This window comes from Ailuropoda melanoleuca, chromosome X (genome assembly GCF_002007445.2).
Source record: "Ailuropoda melanoleuca isolate Jingjing chromosome X, ASM200744v2, whole genome shotgun sequence".
Classification (NCBI taxonomy): Eukaryota; Metazoa; Chordata; class Mammalia; order Carnivora; family Ursidae; genus Ailuropoda; species Ailuropoda melanoleuca.
This window is the reverse complement of record NC_048238.1, coordinates 93,615,737-93,638,124: the sequence shown is the minus strand read 5'-3', so window position 1 is coordinate 93,638,124 and position 22,388 is coordinate 93,615,737. Positions and strand designations below refer to the sequence as shown.

Here is a 22,388-nt window from a genome sequence, read left to right as displayed (position 1 = left end):
ACTATTTTCTCAGGTCCACTAGCACTAGGAAGACCCTCACTCAGCTGTAGGTTTTTGGTAAACTCTGATTCATTTTTCCCATCTTCTCAACTCCCCCTTTCAAACACATGCATTCACTCTCATAGACATCCATGCACACACACATCCTCAAGATCTTTCACATATGTATTTTTTGACACACACACACACACACACACACACACAGAATGTATTTGCTACAACAGAGAGAAGGAGAGAAACAAGACTCTGCCATCAAGCATTTGTACCTGCAGACCACAGCTGGGGCTTCTACAGAGTGGGCATGAGACAGGAAAGACCAATGGAGACACTCCCCCAAACTATCCGGATGGACAGACCCCTAGGAAGGAAACCTCTAGAATAAAGTTCTCAGAATCTGTGCTGAGAGCTATGTCTTCCCCATCTTTGTTTCCCCACCTCCACCTGCTTCTCTTCTCCTTCGATTGTATCTTCCCCCCAACAAGCATCCGATTTGCTGCCAGTTTTCTTTTTCAAAATCCGGTCTGAATGTCATAGAGAATTGGGGCTGTGGGAGATGTTTTCCCCCAGTAGTTGTCATGTTAAGAATGGTATTTTAAAACTACATTAAAATAACCATATTTTTAAAAATATCAATGTCTAACTACCTATGTACCCCCTGTTTAAAATCAGACCACCGTCTCAGCTATGATGCAGTGAAAAAAACCCTGGACCGGGAATCAGGAGGCCTGCCCAGTTACCAAGCAGCTGAGTGGCCTTGGGAAAGTCGGTGAGCATCTCCAAGCCGGAACACAACTGGGGTAATTTGTTATCATCTTGTTTATCTAAGAGCGCGGCAGAATCACAGCTCTCAAGTCTGCAGAGTCATTGGTACTTCCACAGGACTTCGTCAACTCCAGGATACCGGCCACACTGCGGCTGTCCACAGCTGGGAAGAAAGGGCGCCCCTCGCCCCTCCGCAGGCCTAAAGGCTCCAGAGAGCAGAGGGGTCTAAGCGGGTCTCCCTGTCTCTCCCTCCTGGAGCCCAGCGCTGCTGTCAGCCCTCGACACCACTCCAACCCACCCCCACAGCTAGGTGCGGGCGGAGGGAGGTGAAGGGGGCAGGGCCGAGAACCCGCCCGGGGCGGACTTTGCGCTCTCTGCCTCGGAGGCTGGTCCTGGGCCTCCGGCTACCACCGTGCCGCCGCCGAGCGGGCCTTCTGGTTGGGGTGCGCCACGCGCGTCCCGCCCGGGTGTGGCTCGAGACAGCGCAGAAGCTGCAAAGTTAAACAAAGCCCCGCGGCGCGCAAAAATCCCTCTCAGCTCCCACTCTCTGCTGAGGATGTGAAAAATTAAATCTTGCTCGCGAGCTCCAGGTTTGAACATTGGACGCGAAAACCTGGAACTTGTGCAGCACTCGGCGGGCTTCCTCTCCCTCCCTCATGTCGGGTCCTCCCTTGGAGGGGCCGTCACCTCCCACTCTAGCCCCTCAGTGAGCTGCACTCATGCCCCTGGAGTCCTGCCCCTGCACTACCTCTTGGCGACTCTCCTGGTCCGGCCAGGGAATAAGTGGCTGTGTGACCCGCTGGTCAGTCGTGCGGCTCGGTCACCGCCCGTCCTGGGACGAGCTGCAGGCTCAGCGAGCGCTTAGCTTGCTCTGCCACTCAGATTCCCCCACTCTCTGTAAAGCCTTGCCTGGCGGGGCAGGGGCTGATTCATAGCAATCTTGCATGCAGCAGCCAGCTGAGTGCCTTACGCATACCTGTTTTGCTAAATTCCCTGGGCTACTCCCACTGTTTCTCGCTGTACCCCACAAGTCTTCTCTTCCTTTATTCAAAGCTAATCTCTCCTTCAAGATTCAGCCCCAGGGTCCCTTCCTCTGAGTGCTCCAGATTACCCCTCCCATGGCCATGCCACACGATCTCACATCACAGGCGAAGGAAAAGGCCGAAGTGGAGGTTTAGATGGCTAAGAAACTTACCAAAGGACACAGAGATAGTTAGTGGCAGAGTCAAGAGGAAGACCCAGAACTCCTGGATTGAAGCTCAGCGCACTTTTTGCTGCCCTTCATGGCTTCCTCTCTGCCCTGGTTTGTATGGCACTGGAGGGCAGGGAACATCTCTTGTTGGCCCTTTGCACACAGGGACTGCACCAGCAATAACCCCCTCCCCTCTTTGCCTTATGCTTCTGGCTCCTTGTTTCCCACCTTGTCCAGGGCCTCTGCTCTTGAACACTCAGAGACAAAAAGGTCATTTTGTTCAAAGTCCAGTGCAAGAGCAAACAGAAACTGATTTCACAAAGTCCTCTACCCACCTGGATGAGAATGGTCTCAGCAACCTTCCCCCCTACCCTGCAACACACACACAAAACTATCACCTTCATCTTTCTTTTTGTACCTTCTTGGCACCTTGCGAAATCAGAAGGCACTCACACCCGCCCAAACAATCTTACCTTCTAATACCTCTTCCAAAAATTGCTGCCCTTCCAATCTGCAGCCCAGCACTGATACGTACAAATCACTGTTCAGCCAAGCAAAAATATATTATTCACAAATACTAAATATTCTCATCTGATGCAACAAGGGTAATACGGGGTTATAAATGCAAGCTCTCAAGTGGGGAGAATCTCAAATATGCAATTACACCTCCTCCCAATTGGGTTTTCTCCTTTCCTGGACAAAGTAAATGGACAAAATGAGGGTGTTGTTGATGCAGAGGGACAGGAATGGAAAAAGAAAGAGGAGAGTCAAGAATGCCAGAGACTATGGGTGACCCTGGCAAGAGGGAAGGAGCAAGAAGCAGAGCCTGAGAAAAGGAGAGAAGGAATGAAAGGGAGGGGAGAGGAAGGTGGGCAGATGCTGACTCCAGGTGTACACAGATACTGGGGCAGCCCAGGCAGACATGGACTGACCCCCCCCCCAAGGCTCAGGGAGGTGACTTTCAGGGACCTGGATTGGAAATGAGATCCGGAAGCCCGGTGGCAAGTCTCTTATCCCCTAGCAAAGGGAGAGAGCTTCTGTCTCCAGCAGCAGCATGGGTGGCGCTCTTTGCACTTGAAGTACCACCTCACCTCCATCAGGACCAGGAAGATGCCTCCTCCTCCCTCCCAACCCTCCCCCCACAGTAATCCAATAAATCTTACCCAACACAGAAATGTAATTTGAATGCTCAGGGCAGTTTTCTTTTCCATTGAAGAAGAGGATCTCTCCCTCTCCTCCTGCTGAAAATGGGCTGGGTGCCGCCCCTTTATACATTCTAGAGCAGCAGATCAGGAGAGGGGGAGAAAGGGAGGGAGCGGCAGTTTGAAGCTAGTCCAAATTGTCCCTGGCATCTCTCTCTCTCTCTCTCTCTCTCTCTCCCCTGTTGGATTTTTCTGCAGCCCCTCCTTCTGGCCCTGGCAGCTCTGCTCCCCTTCCTCACTGCAGCTTTCTGAGCCACTTCCCCCACCTTTCTGATATGGAACTGATATTGGGGTGCTTCTTTCTGGTGATGCTTGCTTTCTAATGTGGGGTCTTAGACTGATACACCAGGGAAAGATTTTAGTTGGGAGTGGGTGGGTGTCACAGAAGATGAAAACAGAAACCCATTCAGGTAGCCAACTGCCTTGCTAGGAAAGCAACACGGGTCAGTATCGGGGCCAGTTGGGAGACATGATTTGAACCTGAGTGCTTAGGGAACCAATTTAAGCAGAAGAACGGCAGGTTGTTGGCTTGGGTTACAGTGATTGCCTTGGTAACATAAATACATAAATACTGCATGATACATTAGTGAAAAGGTAGATCACTGAAGATCACTTGGTCTCGGTTTTCTCAACTGCAAAATAGGGGAGGAAATGCTCACCCTATAGCACCGTGAAGAGCCTGTGAGATAACATCAGTGAAGTACTTAGCACATGGCCTGGCACAGAGCCCCCTGACCCCTGAACTTCCTTCTGGTGTTGGCCACAAGAGGGAAAAGAGTTTTCCCAAGGTCACATAGCAAGTAGCAGAGTCAGGATTGGAACCCAGGTATCCCAAACACCCCCCCCCAAGAAGGGTGCTTTCCACTTCACCTCCTCCTCTGAGAAGGCATCCAGGTCTATCCTCGGACCCGACTGGGCTGGAGCGGAAGTGGGGAGGTGGGTGAGGAGCTGAGTCTATGCACCTCTATCTGAGACTCTATCACTTAGCACCAGCCCCAAGGGCTCAGGCTTCCGCTTCATCCCCCCCGCTTATCATCACTCAGGTAATCTCCCTATGCCATCTTGGACTGATTCATTGCCACTTTAGCGCCACCTCTGCTGCTCAACTCTGAGTGACTCACCCTCTAGCTGGCCAGGGCCTCTGCCCTCCAGGATAGAGGCTTTCTTCTTAATTGACTGCAGAAGCCTCAGCCGCAGTGGAACAACGCCATTCCAGGCAGGCTTAGAGATGGAGGGCTTTGAGGAGGAAAGGAATAGCCTCCTACCCCAGAGCCTTCATCCCCTTCATTCCCACAGTGCCTGGGCTGCCTCTACTAGAGTCCTCTCTCTGGATTCCTTACGATGACTCCTTTGGTGCCTTCTAGTCTCAGCGTTTCCAAAAGATTTTACCCAAGACATGTCTATGCCGCATGGATACAGTCATAGTGCTGTGTCTGGCACTGTGCTAGGCACCCGCAAGACATAAAGTAAGAGGAGATGTCCCTGGCACCCAAGGAGTGTTCAGGACAAATTTTTTAAAAAGATTAATGTAGCAACTTGGAAAGGAGGAGAAGAACACAGGCAGAAATAAAATAGGAAGTACCTGTGACGAGTGGAGGTGATGGACAGAAGGGCCTCACTGCAGCCCCAAGGACTGGGGCTGTGACCTGGAACGTCTTGTGACTATCAAGTGGCATCACTAAAATCACTGGTGCAAGCATTGCTCTTTAACACAGAACATCGCTTAAGTAATTGAACGCAAAGGGAACCCCTGTCCGTCCTGTCCTCTGCCTTTCTGGCCCGGCTTGGGGGCCTCATCTGGTGGCCATATATCCCTCCCTCTCATTCCCCGGTGCCCCAAAAGTTAAAATCTTTATCTTTGATTATGGTTGGGGAGAGGGGGAGGGACTGGAAAGGAACGGAGGTCTTCCACATCTTAATTGAAATAAGCACTTTGCATGTGTTTCCTCCTTCCAACATCACAACCACTCCGCCGACCTAAGTCAGTGACTTGCTGAGCTAGTCAGCTACGAAGCGGCAGAGCTGGGATTCGAACTCTAAGGACTCAGAAGCCTCTGGCACCGCGCTTTACACAATGCGCCGCAGGGGGCAGATGTCCTCTTCCTTCACCTCTCCTACACCGGCTGTCCATCTCAACGGAAAGGCGGAGAGCAGGCGACAGAAGCCAGATGGTCATCTGGCTGCGGAGCCTTCTGAAGTGACCCCTGTATCCTGTACCCTGTGCCTCAGAGTTTCCCGCGAGGGGTACCGCTCCAGGAGTGCAAAGCACCTTTGGTGACTCTATCGCCCCCTGCCGCCGGTGGCTCCCTGGCCTCGGCTGCTGTTCTCAGGAGGACTTCTGCGCTAAAAAAACAAAAACAAAAAAACTCACCGGTTGCCCAAGAGCTGTCACAGGCTGGTGCGGGCTGCAGAAAGCTTTACCAGATTTGGTGACATAAGCGGGAGGGAGGAACATTTATGATGCCCTACTATGTGTCCAGCGTGGGGTCAGTGATGTTTACGCAGAAAATTAGTTGCCTTGCAAAAGAGTGAGTTCTCCAAGAGAAGTCTTCAAGCTAGGTTAGGACAGGTTTCGCAAAAAGCTTCTCTGTAGATCTAAACTCCTTACTTCTTGAAACCAATAAAGCCCTCCACCCCTAACAGTTGTCCACTCTTAGGGAGGGAAGGAAAAAGCACGCCCTGGGGGGCAAAGGTCAAGGCAGTGTCGGGGTCTGGGGGAGGGTGCAGGAGGAGGAGCCTCCCGGGGGTCGATTATATGAGGAAGCAGGGTCCCCCGCAGAGCCTTCGTGCTCGCCACCCGCTGTCAGATTCCCCCACTTTCCAATTTTCCTGGGTTGCGACTGGATCGATCCCGCCTGGACCCAACTCAATCTCTTTGCTTGGGACAGGGGAACAGGCGCGTTAAGGGGGCAATACCTCAGGTCAAAGGGAAAATAGCGTCTGTGCCTGCACCGCCTCTCCGGCCCATCCCCCCCTCCTTCCTTCCCCTCCTCCCCTCCTCGCCCCCTTCTCTTCCGCCCGGAGGGAAGGAGGGGGCGGGCTGTGTGTGTATGTATGTATGCATGTACGCGTGTGCGCGCGCGCGCGCGCGGGTGCGGTTTGTGTGTGCGTTCGGTGTGTGGCTGGATGTGAGGGTGTGCGCGCGGCGCACGTTTTAGCCCGAGTGCTTGGTGTGGAGTGTATTTGGTTTGCGCTCGGACATGGAGCGTGTGTTTTGTGCGGTGTTTGTGTGTGCACGCTTGTAGGTAGTACCTTTCTGCCCGATTAGATTATAGTGTGACTCTGTGGGTGCGAGCTGGATGTGGATGTGTTCGATGTATGGTTTCTGCCGGGGTTTGTGGTCGTGCTGTGGTGAGTGTGTGTATGTGTGCAGTGTGCGTGTGTGTGTGCCTGTTAAACCTCATGTGCATATGTGTGTTTAGTGTGTGTTTACCCTTAGATGTGCTGTGCCAATGTGAGTTCACGGGTGGCGTTTGTTGGGGTGTATAGTGTGTGAGTTCATAAACGAGGTGTCTTTATGTGAGCCTACTTAAGGTGTGTGTTCAAAGGTTCATGTGCATGAAGGTGTGGGGGGTGTGTGTCTTTGGGTGTGATGTGTCCATGCGTGTGGTGGGGACGCATGTGGCTAGTGTATGTGCTCAGATGGAGGGTTGGAGACCTGGGTGTATTTTGGAGTGGGGTTGCCGCCTGAGTGGATGGGTATGGTGTGTGAGAGAACAGGGTTGTCTAGAGAATCCAAGTGACTGTGTGCGTGGTGGGTTTTTTTTAATTGGGGGTGGGGGCGTTGCCCTAGGACTGGGACGAGGAAAGAAGTAGGAGTCCGCGATTTGGACAGGGTCCCCCGCTGGCCTGACCTGCCCCTGGCTGGCGTGCTCAAGGCCCGCTGGGGCAGAGTGTGAGCTTACCTGGCGGCTTAGAGGAAAGAAGAGGAGGGCGCTGCACGTGATTGGCCAGGTAGGGCGCCTAGGGGCGTGGTGCAGGGGCTGGTGGGAGTAAACTGGAGAGATTCTTGGTCACTCGCCGACACCCCTCCCCCCCAGGAGATCCCAGTCCTTGCCTAGCTGAGCCCAACTATTCGCTCAGGGCCTTGCTGTTTCACACCTCCTTGGCTTTGTGTGGGCAGATCCAGTTGCCTAGAATCCCTTTCCCCCTGGGCCTCATGACAAACTCCCACTTATTTTTTTAAGACCTAACTGAAGAGTCACAAAACTTTCTCTGCTTTTCTGTACCCCCCCTCCCAGTTGAGGGCTCCCTCCTTTGAGCCACCATAGGTATGCTCTTCACACTTCTCATAACATGATCACACGTAACTGCAATTATTGGTCTCTCCTTTTAAACTCTAGGCTCCTGTAGAGAATGACTGGCATATAGTAAGAATAATGGTAGTGATCATCATAATAACGTTACCATTAAGCACTTACTGTGCACCAGGCATTGGGCTAAGTGCTCTTAACATGCATTACCTCCTTGGGTCCTCACAATGACTCTGTGAGGTAGGTGGAGCTATGTTTATCGCTATTTTACACATCACACATCAAGCTCAGAGTAGTTAAGTAATTTCCCCAAGATCACACAGCCAGAGGGAGGTGGAGCTGGTATTTAAATACAGGTTTGCTATGTTCCCCAAACCTTTCTTCTATACCAAGCAGCCTCACCAAGAGTCTCCTGATTCCTGCTAGGCATTGAAGTCTTTATAAAATAGTATCATTTCTCAACAAATCTTTCTTTTGAGGTTACTGACAGCACCAAGAGAGCTCAGCATAATTACTTTCTTTGTTTCTCAGACAGCTGATACCTTCTCCACCTAATTACCTGCTTTGTTGACACCTCAAAATCTTTAATTACTCTAGGCACAAAAGCACCTCACCAGCTCCAGTTCTGGGAGCTCTCCTTAGGCTGGTGCTGAAAGAAAGATGAGAGAATGAGCATTTTCTAGCCACAGGGTCAGGAAAAAAGGGTATGGAGAAAGATGGAGGTGAGGCGTCAGGATGGAGTGAGGGAATGATTTCACAGCTTCCCCAGACCCGTTTTTATAGCATTACCACCAGAAGTTGGTATGCAGTAAATTTCAAACAGGACAGGCATCTCCATATAAGCTGCACATAGAAAAACAAGCAGACCCCCCAGAAAAGATTCCTGAATGGCCCCATTTTGTATTATTCATGTTAGGTGGGGAGCACTGTACTTGCCTAATGGGGCTCATGCTGCTCTAATGCCTTCCAAGCAGCTTCATACGAGAAATCCAAATTAAAACAATACATTGCATTTGGGGGAACACATTTATTGGGGGGGGTGTCAGGCCAGTCACGGCTTCCAGCTCAGCCCCTGGGGAACCAGCTTAGACTGCTGCAAAGAGGTCAGGGGATGGATAGAGAGGGACAATTGAACTGTGGTGAGTCACTTCACCACTTTTCAGGGGGGGAAAGCGAGAAGCACGATCTAAATTGCTACTGTTATTATTGTGCCCTTTCAACTGGCACAAATGAGCCTGGTGTGCTTTGGAAAAGCAGCTGGAACATCCATAAAGCTTCCCCCAAGCTGGGCCTGGGTCAGCACCTCATCCTGGGTGCACAGGAAAAGCATTGCCTAAACTAATATGTAGCCAGAAAGTCTCCTTTTGAAAAAAAAAAGGGGGGGTGAGAGAGAAACCAGTCTAAGTCACTTACGGCCCAGACTAGCTGAAGTCCTTTGGTAAGTCCCTGTGAGGAGTTAGGCAAACTTTGGTGTCGCCCAGCATCTAGTCTCAGGCATTTGGCTTCCCTGCTGCTGTGGGCCAGTCTGACACCTCCTCTGAATATACCAGCTTCACTTCCGCTTCCTCAAAGTGACTCCTGTGAGGGCTCTTCCTCTTCCAAGGTTCTCTCCCTGCCTCCCTTCCCATTCCAATACACACACACACACACACACACACACATTTCTTGGAGCTTAAAATCCCCACTGTACATCTCTCTGTCTCTTTGGAGTTCATAACATGAGGATTATATGGGGAACTGTAAAGGTGGAAAAATGCTTTAATAACCCCCATTAATCTCAAATGTAAACAGAACTTTGCTTATTTTCATACTAAAAACAACCTGTAGGGGCAAAGAGCAAATGTGTATTTTATTGTGGAGAGAGATCTTGGTTTCCCCATGACAGTAAAGTTCTTTACAGATGAGAATCTTTGCCTTTTCCATGGGGGCAGAGGAGCTTTGGAGTGAGACAGCTTGGAGTTATATCCCAGCTCCATCGCTAAATTGCTGTGTGATTTTGGGAAGGTCACTTCATCTCTCTGGATCTGTTTTTTCATCTGTAAGTTGGAGATATTAACACCTGCCTTAGAAATGCTCAGATGACTGAAAGGGGTAGAATATGGAAAGCACCAGCCAAATGCCTAACACACACAGTAGATGTTTAAGAAAAGGTTAGTTCCCCCCTCACTTACTCCCTCTCTTATCATATACCCCAGAGTGTCTCAAGCACATTGTTCAGAGAGTGAAGTCGTCTGACTGAGCTGCCAATTTTCGTCATTACTGATGTGTCTGACACTCTTGAAATAGCCCCTCTTCTTTTAGGACAATGTTTTGATCAGCCTAATGCAGCCCGGGAAGAACTGGACCCTTAGTCCAATTCTCACTCTGCAGTTTCTCCTGGCAGTGTTAATGAGACCAAGGTTTCAGTGGTAATACTCCATGTAGGAAAGTTTCAAACTACCTGCCCAGTGTCTAGACTCCCCCCACAACACACACCCCAGTTATGGACTGAACTCTCCAACCCTCACTGCAGAACCAGTCCCGACCCTGTCTCTTAAATATGTGCCATGGTACTCAAGGGAATGACAGCATGACTATTTTCTGGAGAAACTGCCTCCACGACTCCTGACTCCTGTTTTGTTTATTCACCACTACCCTAGAAATTAAAAAGGGTTTCAAAAGCCACCCTTTCTCTAGCAGCCACCAAGGTTGGGAGGTAGATGGGGTGATGAGGAGAGAGATGATGGGTATTTTTCTGAGATATACTTTGCAGCACACCAAATACAGTTCCAGTTAGTTGTTTATTTGTTCGCAGTTAAAAGTTAAAAATCTACCCTTTGCCGAAAATGGTAAGGTGAGAGAAGACCCCAATCTGTGCCCTTTCCTCCCTGGTGCTGTTGCTTCCCTCTAGAGACAAAAGAAAGTCACTACCAGCTGAAGCTGGATTTAAGCAAGAAGTGGTAGGGCAAGATTAAAAAGTTGAGTGTAGGGGGTCGATATAATCCCAAGGAAGGGTAAAGGGACTACGGAGTAGAGAAGTATTGAGATTTGAGGCTGGAAAAAGCTCTGAGAGGCTGGGCTCCGGGCGTTCCCAGTCTCTGGAAGATGCCTTCACCTTCTCCCCTCCCCTCACCCCTCTTATTCATCCTGCATACTACCCCTCACTGACCCCGAGACTCCAGCATGCAACATTATCTCTTCGTGAGTCCCTCTGAGGATTTAGGAATTTAGAAAAACTTCTCCAGCGCCTACCATCTCTGCTTCTGAGGAGGTCCTGTAGCCTCTGCTTGGAGGAGGGAAGAGGGAGGGGTAGCAATGAAGGGTGAGCTATACGGTACCTCTGGTGAAGCAGGGGTTTAGAATAGTCCCTGGCCATTTAAGAAGCTTCCCTGAGTGCAGGGACCTACCGGTGGCTGGGTATTGGGTGCCCTTCCCGAGGAAGCCCTGTGGTTTCTCAAGAGATGTATCTGAGACATGACAGTAGCTGCCAGGGCTCATCAAACATGCCATCTACCTACTTCTGCTGATACATGTGAGAACAAATGATACTGCCAGAAGGAAACAGAAAGCATTTCCTGGTGACTCAGAGCCCCAGGGATGAGGACACAGGTGGTATTTGCACTACATCTTCCAGTTGAAGTGTGTGCTTCTTCACAGAAAGGAATCTGTAAGTAATCAAATAGATCAAAGACCAGAATTTGGACTCTGGGCAAGGGAACAGCATCAACATCATACTGACCACCTACCTAGCAAGTGTCTGCTGTATATCAGCCCAGGGCTCGGAGCTTTGCAAATGTTATCTATTTTAATCTCACTCAAGTTTTGAAATCACACCAAACAGGGTCAAAATCCTTGCTCAGCCACTGTGTGGCAGTGGACAAGTTACTTAACTTCTCTGAGCTTTTGTCTTTTTGTTTGTCTGTTTGTTTGTTTGTTTTTGAGCTTTTGTCTTTAAAATAATGATAATAATACTTACCTCAGAGAGTTGTAATGAATGTTAAATGAAATCATTTATGTGAAATGACTGGTCCACAGTAAATATTTGGAGAAGGAACAAAGCACATCTTTTGATACCTGAGCCATAGAGGGTATTTAATGTAATTGATATTACCATATGAATATGATTATTCTTATTTATAACCTGGAAATGTAGGCATTATTATATCATTTGAAGAAAGGTTAAAATAACTTGCTTACAGCAACACTACAAAAGCATGCCTGGGACTCAAACCAGTTCTGCTTCTTCCCACCCAGTTTTAGAGGACACTTCATATTCACTGGGGAGATCACGTTTGGCTGACCTGATCTAGTCGTTACATTTAAACTAAAACTTAAAGGAAAAAAAGCCCTTAGATTAAACACTGTATAGTGGGATTCTAGGTCATCATCTGGGCTATTTGCATATCATAGGCCTTGTATTAACCTTTTTAAAACATTTTTAAATTGCAAGAGTAATGTAAAAACAATTTTGATAAAGGTTTTAAGAAACAGAAATAACTATTATAGCACCCACTTAATAGAATCTCTTACTTCACCTTGTTGAATTTTCTTCCAGTCTTTCAAAAATGCATACTTGACACAACTGTAATCATACAGTTTCCCACATTGCTACATAGTCTTCATGAACACCATCTTTATGGCTGTAGACTAGTCTAACAAGTGGTACGTCATAGAGTCTGTTTAACCAGTCCGCTAGTGTTGGGCATTTAGGTTATCTTAGTAGATATGCGTGAAGAAAGAAACAACGTTGCTTTCACCATTGCCATCATCACCCTCAGGGACCCGGTGTCCTGCTCTATCAGCACCCAATATGCTTTTTGTCATTTGATATTTAAGCTTGATGAATGTCAGCTCTACTGCTGGAGCCTGCGGTACTTTTTGCAAGAGTGTTATTTTCAGCCAGTTTTCATCATGCAGATTCTGTATTTTAGTCTCATGGTGGGTAAAGTGTGAGCTAACCTAGGAACCTAAGCTCAAGAGCATCACATTTGTTTTTCCTACAGAGAAATGTCTTTTGAGGTGCAAATAAATGATTTACAAAGGAATTTGGGGAAGTCCTGTCATCGATGAATTGGGGTACTAGTCTGATAGCATGATCAGGGGAGTGGGGTATTGCACTGGCAAACTTGCCCCAGCTCTGAAAAATTATCCTGTTACAGCTCAACCAGGCCTGGTCTTAGCAAATTGATTGTGTCCCATCTCCAAGAAAAGATCAAATTTGTATGTAAAGTGGGCCCCAGGGTCCCTTCAGCTTTACAGATTTGGCTGCTTTACAGAAGTCCAACTGTCTGAGGCTGAATCCAATGCCAAAAGCGAACTGGAAGAGAGAATTTCAAGTGTGTCAATCGTGCTGTCCCTTTCCTGGGGGGGAAAAAACCTTTCTGGGCCACCATTCTTCCCAGATCGCAATGATGCCTCGTCCAGATATCTTCATATGGTTGTCCGTTGTCCATTGCCACCCTCAAAAGATTACTCTGATATACCAACTATCTCCTGGGAATGCAGGGGTTGGTGAGTGAGAGAACATTTAGAATACTTCCCCCACTCTTTCTAGTCAGTGGCCAGCTACTTCCCCCCCACCTCTGACTCCAGAGGATTTCTGGAAGGCATCCGAAGGGAGGCACCCAGGGCAATTATAACCCTACAGAATATCAATAGTTGCCCTTCGTGTTGCATGGCATTTGTCAGGGGGAATGCAATGAATGGGCTCTTACCTGGTCAAAAAACTGTACCCAAAGACTAATCACTTATTGCAGAGTGATGTTGCGTGACTTAAGTGAGATCATGCACGTAAAGGACTGAGTCTAGGGCCAAGCATCTGAGAAGTGCGTCACAGGTATTGGCTGCCATTGGATGAGTAATAGAGCTGGTGTAGGCAGTGGTATGCCCCTGGCATATGTGGGGGGCAGGTCTTACCAGACTGGAAATTCAGTACCAAATCTAAAATCTTGCACTTGGGTTCAAATACCAGTTAAATACAGAATGAAGCCTCTGAAAAGAACTTGGGTTTACTTTTTTTTTTTTTAAGGAAGCTTTGGTTGAAAGTACTTCCAATATAAATAAACTATTTGTGTGAACTGTTTGGCATGTTCATGGGATTTGTGTGTGGGGTATGCCTGTGTGGTGCGGGCGTATTGCACTGTATGTGAAAAGTACGTGATGCATGTGAAGCATGTGTGTTTGTGCATTCGTGATTTGTATGTGGGCATGTGTGGGTGTGGGAATGTGTACGTATGTGAGTATTTATGGCTACATATCTGTGTACTGTGAGTATAATGTACGCTTCCAAAAGAGGGAAAGTCAGCCATGCAGGACTATATTTACAGGGGCACAGCTGGAAATCCTCTTTTGGCCAGGTCACTAGGCATTCACAACTTGGAGCCCGCTCAAAGAAGAGCAGCTAGATGTGGGTAGGAGCCTTGCAGTCATGTCTCATGTTAAACAGATGAAGGAACTGGGGAAGTTTGGCCTGGATAAGAACAGGGGTGAGTGGGGGTGGGGGAACGGGGAGGACTGGCACTGTTCCCACGGAAGATCAGCGCTGAGGCCAGAAGGACATAGATTTGGGTTCAGTTTAAGGAAAAGCCTTCAAATTCTAATAGACAAGGGTGTCATTAGATGGGGATGGGCTTCCTTGTGTGATACTAACCCCCTCCCAATGGGGTTATTCATAAAGGAAACTTCTTATCCTTGATCTTGTTGGAGTCACACGACAACCTTGTAAGCCAGGTAGGGGTAGAACGGTTCCCCCTACCCCATTTTGAGGATGGGGTGCCTGAACCATAAGTCCTTAAAAGGCATTTATAAAACTCCCTCCCCACTTTTTTCCCAATTTACCAGGATCACATCGACCTGAAAGAACGTACAGAACAAAAAGTTAAACTTCCTGTGTGTATGCAGATCTCTTTCCTTCTCAGAGATCTTGTGGCTTGCCAGAGACTGTACTTGGATTTGCTAAGCATGCTGTAGTCCCTTAGCAGTATGTCAGACTTCTGGGATGGTTCTCAGCAGGGTGCTGAGGCTGACAAGGACTAAAAACAAGTTTTTACTGAAATAAGTTGCTGAGGCCCACCCTCTCTCTGCCTCTCCTCCCCTGCCTGTGAGGGGGCAGAGGAAAGAGGAGACAGCCCCAGGTTTGGTCTATGGCTGGTGACCAATGACGCACTCTAACTAATATAGATTTTGGAGGTGGAGACTATGGAAAAACAGGTGGCAGTGGGGGCAGGTGGCAGCCTGGAAGGGGTGGAGCCTACCAAGGGGGAGTGAAGGACAGTGTGGGTGGGGGTCCTGGGAAATCTCAAAAAGAAAAAAAAAATCAGTCTCCTGAAACTTTAAGGAGGAAAAAAAAATAACCGGTTTCCAAAATGTGCTTCATAGAAACAGTTCCAGGAAAGGGTGAAATGCCACCCACATATTTGGATCTGTGCTGTGATCTTTGCACACCTACGGCCTCAACTCTACGGGGAAAGGGGAACTGAGCACTGATTTCAAGCATCCAAGGAAAGACCCAGACTAAAGACCCCAGGCCTCCGCCCTGGGCAGTTTGGGCAGTGGGCAGTTGGCAGGGCTTCAGCAGAACCAGATTTGCTGCCAACTCCTTGTATGACCTTGGGCAGGCCTTTGCCATCTCTGGGCTTCAATGTCGCCATCTCTTAAATGAAGGGGTTGAATTCGACGACTCTAAGGGGCCCACGGTGATATTCCGTAGTTAAGACTGGGATGCGAAGGACAAGCTTCGGGCAAAAGAACAGCCTCCTCCCCAACTTAAGAGTCCCTGGGCCCTGGCCGCCCAGCCAGAGACGATACCCCTCGGGGCTTTAGGACCCTTGGGTTGTGGGACGGCGCGTGGGGGCCCCAGCGCTCCGCCTTCTCGCCGCGGGGCAGAGCCAGCGACTCCGCCCCCGCGCTCGCCCAGCGTCCCGCCCGGCCATTAGCGCGATTGCTCGCGGTTCCCGGCAAAGCTGGTGATTTATGCGGGGCCTCGACGGGGCAGTCCCTGGAGCCAGAACAATTAGCTAAAAGCCAGCGGGAAGGGAGGCGAGGGGGCGACGAGCCAAGCCCCAGGGCGCCCAGCCGGGGCTACAGCCGCCGGTCACCCGGGGCCCGAGCACCCCTGCCCCCGCCCCCCGGCTCCGTGGGCCCCACTCACCACGGCGGGGGCGGGGCTCAAAGGCCGAGGCGAAAAGGCAGTCCAGGATCCACGCCATGACACGCGCCGAGTGCCGGCCGCCTCAAGCTGGCTTCCGCTCAGTCCCCGCACAGGGCCGCCCTAAGTAGCCCCCGGTGACCGGTGACCACGCCCTGAGCCGCACCCTGCACCCAGATCGGAGTGTCTTGGTCACCGGACACCTCGGGCTTGTCACGAAGGGGGCAGGGCCTTAGGGGAGCCCCCCCTCCCGCCGGAGGGGAGGCCGCCGGCCCCACAGCCCCTTCCCCCACCCGGAGGGAGGCCAGGATGCAGCTCCTGTCCCGGGGAGCTCACTCTGAGGGAGGGACCCTGCCCCTACCCCGGGGAGCCCCGAGTCTGAAGGGAGACGCCACCTCAGCCCCGGTGAGCCCCGAACCTGAGTGGGAAGGGAGATCTGTGCCCCCAGAAGCCTTGATCGGGTGCATAAAAGAGGGCCCGTTCCCAGGAGCCGGAATTTGCAGGCCAGATGGTGCACCTGTCCCAGGGAGCCTCAGATCAGACGGGGAGGCTGTTTCCCAGCGCTTCAAACCCCCACGTTTGTGGGGACACATCATCTCAGCCCTCGGGAGACCCAGTCTAGGGGGGAAGCGGTGTCTGCCCCAAGAGCCCTGAATCGGATGGGGAGGGACTGCCTCAGCACTTGGGAACGTACCTCAGCCCTGGGTAGCTCCAAATCCGATTTTAAGTCACTGTTCCATTCTACAGAACCAAGAGTGTGAGTAAGCGAAAAGAGCTTTGCCCTCCAAGGAGCCCCAAAGCTGAGAGTAATTTTACTGTCCCTTCCCTGCGGTTCCTTCAGGGAGGAGGGAGATGCTATGCTTCCTGAGAACCTTCTTTTTTAGGGTTTGATCTCCAAGTGAGATGAAAGAACGCAGTTATCAAGTATGTATAAGTATGGGGTGCCCCCAGTTGCCCATGACTTACAGATTCCGTCGCCTATACTTTTTGCTCAGGGCACTGGCATAGAAGGGGCACCAACATTTATTTTTAGAAAGAATTTGATATTTGATATTTCGATGGGGGGTGGTACTGTGTTGGATTTTATTACACTTCTGTGACTTTGTATTTTTAAATTTTAAATACATATGGGGGCATGTACCATAATGGGTTCAGTGTTTAGGGGATCTGGTAGTAGTAAACCAGCCCTGAACTGCTTAAGTCCAGGAGCCCAAATTAATTTCTCCCCCAGTCCTCCATTGGCAGTTGTAGGGAAGTGACTCTGTGCCTTGTTTTTCTCCACTGGGAAGATGGGGCTCTGTCCATCAAAATTCTAGTGAGGAGGTAGCAAGAAATATGAAAAATCCTCTTCCAACTACTGGATTGCAGGCCTGAGGAGTGGAAACTGCAATCACAGGTCCTTTGGGGAGCGCAGTTATTACATTTGCCTTGTTAACCACTGATATTAGCATTAATGTGGCTGAAGGGGTGCATAACAGGGAAGAGTCCCCTGTACTTTGTCATGCAATTCTTAGCAAAGCTGAGATCTACTCAGAGTTTAAAGGGCTTCCTTCCATTCATTGTCCTTCCTTTCTGGGAAACATGGTACCTCTTTGCCTTTGCACCAATTTTAAAATCATTTCCAATTTTCTCTGTTTTCCAAAAGCAATCAAAGACAACAAACATTCACCAGACCTGCTGTTTTACCAATTTCTGCTGTACAAATATCCAGTCATCCAAGCCAAACAAGTCTGACATCTAGAAATGTCCAGTTTCATGCCTTGGATATTGAAATCTCAGCCTTACCTCTTCCCATGAGCTTATCCACCACCAGCTTTTGTCATGGCGTCAATGAGTTTCTTTTCTTTTTTTTCCCAGCTGAAGGAGCTTTTCTTTGGCTCCCTCATGGGGAGGCTGCCTGCCCAGTCCCATCCAATGGGCCTCAGTAACTGAAGTTTCTCTGTTTCCAGAATACCTCTACTAGAGGCACAAACTCATGACAGCTATCCTTCTTTGCTGCCTTTTTCTGCAAGAGATGCGATGTGGTAAAGGGACAAAGCTAAGGATGCTCACACACCTAGATTGGAAGTCCAATTCTGCTATGAACTAGCAATGTAATCTCAGGAAAATTATTTAGGAAGCCTTTCTGAGACTTAGTTTCCTCATCTGAACATGGGGGTATTAATAGTTGTGAACAAGCTCCAGACCAACCAAGGCCAACTCTTCGGGGGGAAAAAAAAGAGAGGGAGAAATGTAAGTTCAAAATTCTCAAGAAAATTACTTAACAGTTGAATAGCAATTCTCCCCCCCCTTTTCTTTGACCCACCTCCTCTGCCGCTTAATTACTTAGTGTTCAGTTTCCTTTGAAAATCTTTACCCTTAACTAAATGTCACATAAAAGGGGAATGCATCCATTCATTCGACAAATATTTATCGAATGTTCTCTGTAAGCTAGATATTGAGCTATGTATATAATGTTGGTTCACTCAGTGAATGATTGCACAATTATTTTTAAGTGTATAATTTGAAAGCCTATATGATAACCAGAAAATACACTTGCGATTATTTTATGTGAAAAATAATCAAAATGCAAAATATGTGCACATTATTATATAAACGGTACAAATAAATAATAAGCCTATACATGGGGAAAAAAGGCTAGCAGGAAACACGCCAGAATCTTAATATTGATTATATTTAAGCAGTGCAATTATGGGCAATTTTTGACTGTTTTATTATTTCCATATTTTAGTATTTTCCAAACTTTCTTTAATAAACATATTTTATTTCTGGAGTTAAAAGTACCACTTATAGAAAAGAAAATCTGTAACCTTGTCTTTGCTGAAGAAAGGATAGGGGAGTGACTGCTGCCTTTCGGCTGGGGTTGTGCTATTGGTGCAGGGCACTGGGGCTGGATTTGGTGACCCAGAAAAAGCTGAAAGTTGGGCTGTGAGTAAAATGCAGGACTCCTTTCCTGTGTGGAGGCACATAACCAGTTATGACCCCTCGTTCCCAAGAATGTAGAGGCCCTTAGCACCTGCCTCACGCAGTTCAAACCCTGCTAGCCTGGACTTGCAACCTCTCACCCTAAGGTGTGTGCCCACAGGACGCATGTTGGGTATATCTGCCCTCACCCTGACAGCCTAGAGCTTGACAGCTTGTTGCCTCTGCAGGGTCTTTCGCTGCAGTTCAATTAAGACCCAAGCACCCTGTTCCTTTCTTAGCTCACTGTCTACCATGAGGTCTTTAGCAAGAAGAAAACACATTTTAACTGAGAAGAAGGCACGATGATGAAATCAAGCTAGGGGCTTGTTGACTGTGAGAAGGAAGGCTCCAGACCTTTCTAGCTTTTTTTCCTGAAGCTCAAAAGTACTTACCACCCAGGCAAACAGTTGCTAATTAAATGAGATTCCAAGAATGAAAGCTTGTCATGAATCAGGGTTTCACAAAACGTGGCCCATTGGACCGGATGTGTCAGAATCACTTTGGATGGGCTTTAACAATGCCGATTCAGGAGCGACTGGCTGGTTTAGTGCAAGTAGGTCTGCTACCCAAGCTGAGTGCCAGGCTCCTCCTCTATGTAAGGGGATCCCCATCCCCCTACTCCTCTCCCTCAACAGGTTGTTATGAAGGTCTCGGAGATGTCAGGGGTGAAATGACAAAGGACTCTGCCTCCAGGGCCGTGGACAGAATTTGTAGATTAGCAACCCTGTCTCCCAGTGCCTCCTTTTGAGGAGTCCCATTAGAAGGCTTACATGGTGTGCACAGGGATCATATGCGCTCTCACAAAGGGGCTATTAGCCTTAGGGCCTCAGGACTTTGCCTCTCTGCCTCTCTGTTTGGGAAAGATTTATCTGGGCTCATGGTAAACATAGCAAAATTACGGGGGTGGGCAAGCTTCCTCATTTCTCAAATGGGGTTATACAAGGAAAACTTGAAGTTCCTTTCTAGCTACTTAGCATTCCGAGGATCCACTGCTTCCAGAGTACATTCTTCCTTTCAGAACTCTGTTGCTTCCAAACATTTTCATATAACCAAAGCCTGACAAGGTCCTGGCACTATCTTTGCGAGGTAGAAATGGGAGAGAATCATTCCCATTTTTTCAGTTAGAAAAGCTGAGGCAAAAGACAATAAGTGACTAGCCCAAAGCCAGCCAGAGGAGGAGAGATGAGCCAAGACCAGCTTCTGGATCTTTTCCCCCCTCCTGTCACCACCCCATTCTTTTCCAGTACCCCACACTAGATCCCAGGAGCTGCCTGTCAGTGTGCTGACACCACTCAGGAAAATGCAAGTTTCATCCTGACACCAGGAAGACAGAGCTACAATTACACTTCAGTCCCCAGGGAGGCAGAGAAATTGCTTTTAGTTGACAAGTGCATCTCCCACACACATACCCCTCTGGTTGAATGAAAAGATAAAATCAAGTTAAAAATCCCAAATGCTCACTTAATTTTGTAAAGCATTTTGCTCTTTGAACTAGGGGTAGGCAAGATGAGAGACTTTTCCAACTCTAGAAGTGTCAACAAGTTTGGGGGGAATAGTAGAAAATAAGGGGGAGCACAGAAAGAAATGCCAGAAAGAAGAAAAAGAAGAGAAGTGATCTTTCAGTTTTGTGCCATAATCAATAAGAGAAATTGGATTTATCTGAAAAAAGAACTAGAAAAAACTGGGGTGTGTGTTTAGGTCTTTGAAAAACAGCAAGAGATGCCAGCCACGGATTTCCATTAGAGATGAAAATTCTGGGGCTTCCAGTAACAAGAGTTTGGGGGCTGAGCAGGGGGACTACACTTCCATGTGTTAACAGAGATACTTTCAGGCCTGGGGCCAGGGAAGTATCGCTACTGAGCTCTACCTGCTCAGAAGGTCATCTCTGCAAATCACTTGCCCTTACATGTTTAAGCGTGGCAGCTCCCAGTGTGTTCTCATAATCTATTTTCACATCTAAACCTCATACTGCTTTGGAAGGTTGGCAGGACAGAGACTAACACAATCCCCATTTTATAGATGAAGAAACTGAAGCTCAAGGAAAGGAAGCAACTCGCCCAAGATCATTTTGCTTTTTCCTCTTTCTTTCTTTTCTTTTTTTTTTTTTTTTTTTTTTTGGAATTGGAAACTTGAACCATTGTTTGTGCCTCCTTCTCTTCTGCTTGGCTCCTTCTTGCACTACCCACATCCAGACTGAAATCTGGTCTTTAGACCTCATATACGCACTCCAGAGACTGAAGACATTCCCCCTAGCTGAGAATTGCAGAGCCCTTAAAAAAAGCTTCCCGGCTAAGAACATCCTTATTCTTAGGAGATATGTGCTGAAGTATTTAAGAGGGAAGTGTCATGATATCTGCAATATACTTTCAGAGGGAGAGCGTGAGCCAGAGCAAGGGTGGGGGTGAAAGGGAGGGGAGACAGAGAGCGTGTGAACATGGCAAATTGTTAATGAGGGTATGTACGAGTATTTATGTACCATTCTTTCAATTTCATTGTATATTAAAAAGTTTGAAAATACAAACTTGGGAGAAATCTCTCCTTCTAGGTAGCCACCCTAAATGCCTATGCTAAAATCTGGGGGTCAATGCCACATCCCCTCCCACAGGGTCCCACCTCAGGATTCCATGAAGATGACCCAACATCAAGCAGAGAACTAGCTCAGCAAGAGAGGCAGGCAGGACCCCTGAGTGGTTTTGATGTCTTCGATGAAGCTGGGGTGCTGGGAAATGGCTATGTGTGCTGAGTGGGAGTTTAGGGTGATGGATTTGGTGGCAAAGCAGCTAAATGGAAGCCCTAGAGAAGGACTCCCCCAAAAATTTGAATCAGAATTTTTCCAAAAACAGATTTTTTTAAAAAATTTCTGGGTTTGCTTATCAGGGCTGGAAGTGTCATTAGAGATAACCTAGTCCAACCTCCTCACATCCGGGGGGACACTGAGATTCAGGGAAGGAAAGTTACTTACCCAACATTGCCCAGCAAGTTAGTAGCTGAAATGGGACTAGAAGCCAAGTGTCCAGCCCTCTAGTCCAGGGCTCCGTCCATTATTTCACTCTGTCATCCCACCTTGGGTTCGTGGGCTCTTGGAAGGTCATCTGCTCATCCTAGGGCTTGCTCTCTTCAGACCAGCATGGCACTCGGGGGATTTGCAGTCAGCGATAGTCCCTGCTGCTGGGAGCAGAGCCAGACGCCTGAAGATGGCACCTGTCACATCCCATTGGAATGAATGACCTCCCTCTGAAACTGAGATGGGCCAGGCAGAATCTGGGAGCAGTACCTTGAGAGCAGAGTCAGTCCAGGCCTGTGTGGCTGGTGTGCCATGGACATTCGTGGCAGAGGAGGTCACGGAAAATGTCCTGAGCACTGTTTGCTGAGGAGTTTCCCATCTTTCCTGGACCCCAAGTGATTTACTGATCATTTGCGGGGCAGCCACTCTGGTTCATTGGTTTAGCTGCCATTACCCCTGAGGGGGCGGGGTGGGGGGGGTCTGCCTGCCACTTCCCCTGGTCTGTCTGCTCACAGGATTGGTTCATGGGACAGCTTAGCCAGACCCTCGTGAGCCTGTCAGGATTAATGGCATTTGACTGTAGATCATGAAAAATCACATCAGTAGCTGTGGGTGGGGGTGGATGGAGCAAGCAGGAGGAGGGCAGAGGAAAGGAAGGGAGAAGAGCAAAGTGGGAGGGAGAAAAAGAAGAGGGAGAAGGGGAGAGGAAAATGCAAGAAGGAATTCTCTGACATTTCTGAGCCTGTAGCTTCTCTCACTTTTAATCACCTCCTTTGTTAATTGCCATTTGTCAATGCAATAAGTCTTTCTCCACTATAACTCAATCCTGCAACAACTCAAGCCTAAAAAAAGGACTCAGGTCTATCCCCAGAGCCCTAATTTTCCC

At 48.6% G+C, this 22,388-nt stretch overlaps 1 protein-coding gene across 2 annotated transcripts in view; it reads right to left on the bottom strand.

Moving 5' to 3' along the window:
• Positions 1-15,645, bottom strand: part of ARHGAP36 (Rho GTPase activating protein 36) — a 30,674-nt gene extending 15,029 nt beyond the window's left edge. The window contains exon 1 of one of the 2 annotated variants that reach the window (XM_019799009.2): positions 15,538-15,645. In XM_019799009.2, the coding sequence (XP_019654568.1) occupies positions 15,538-15,595 (58 nt within the window). In that variant the 5' untranslated portion in view covers positions 15,596-15,645. Of the gene's footprint in view, positions 1-2,427; positions 2,447-15,537 lie in introns of those variants that run through there. The other variant, XM_019799012.2, reaches the window with a different exon arrangement.
• Between the last annotated feature and the right edge of the window lie 6,743 nt (positions 15,646-22,388).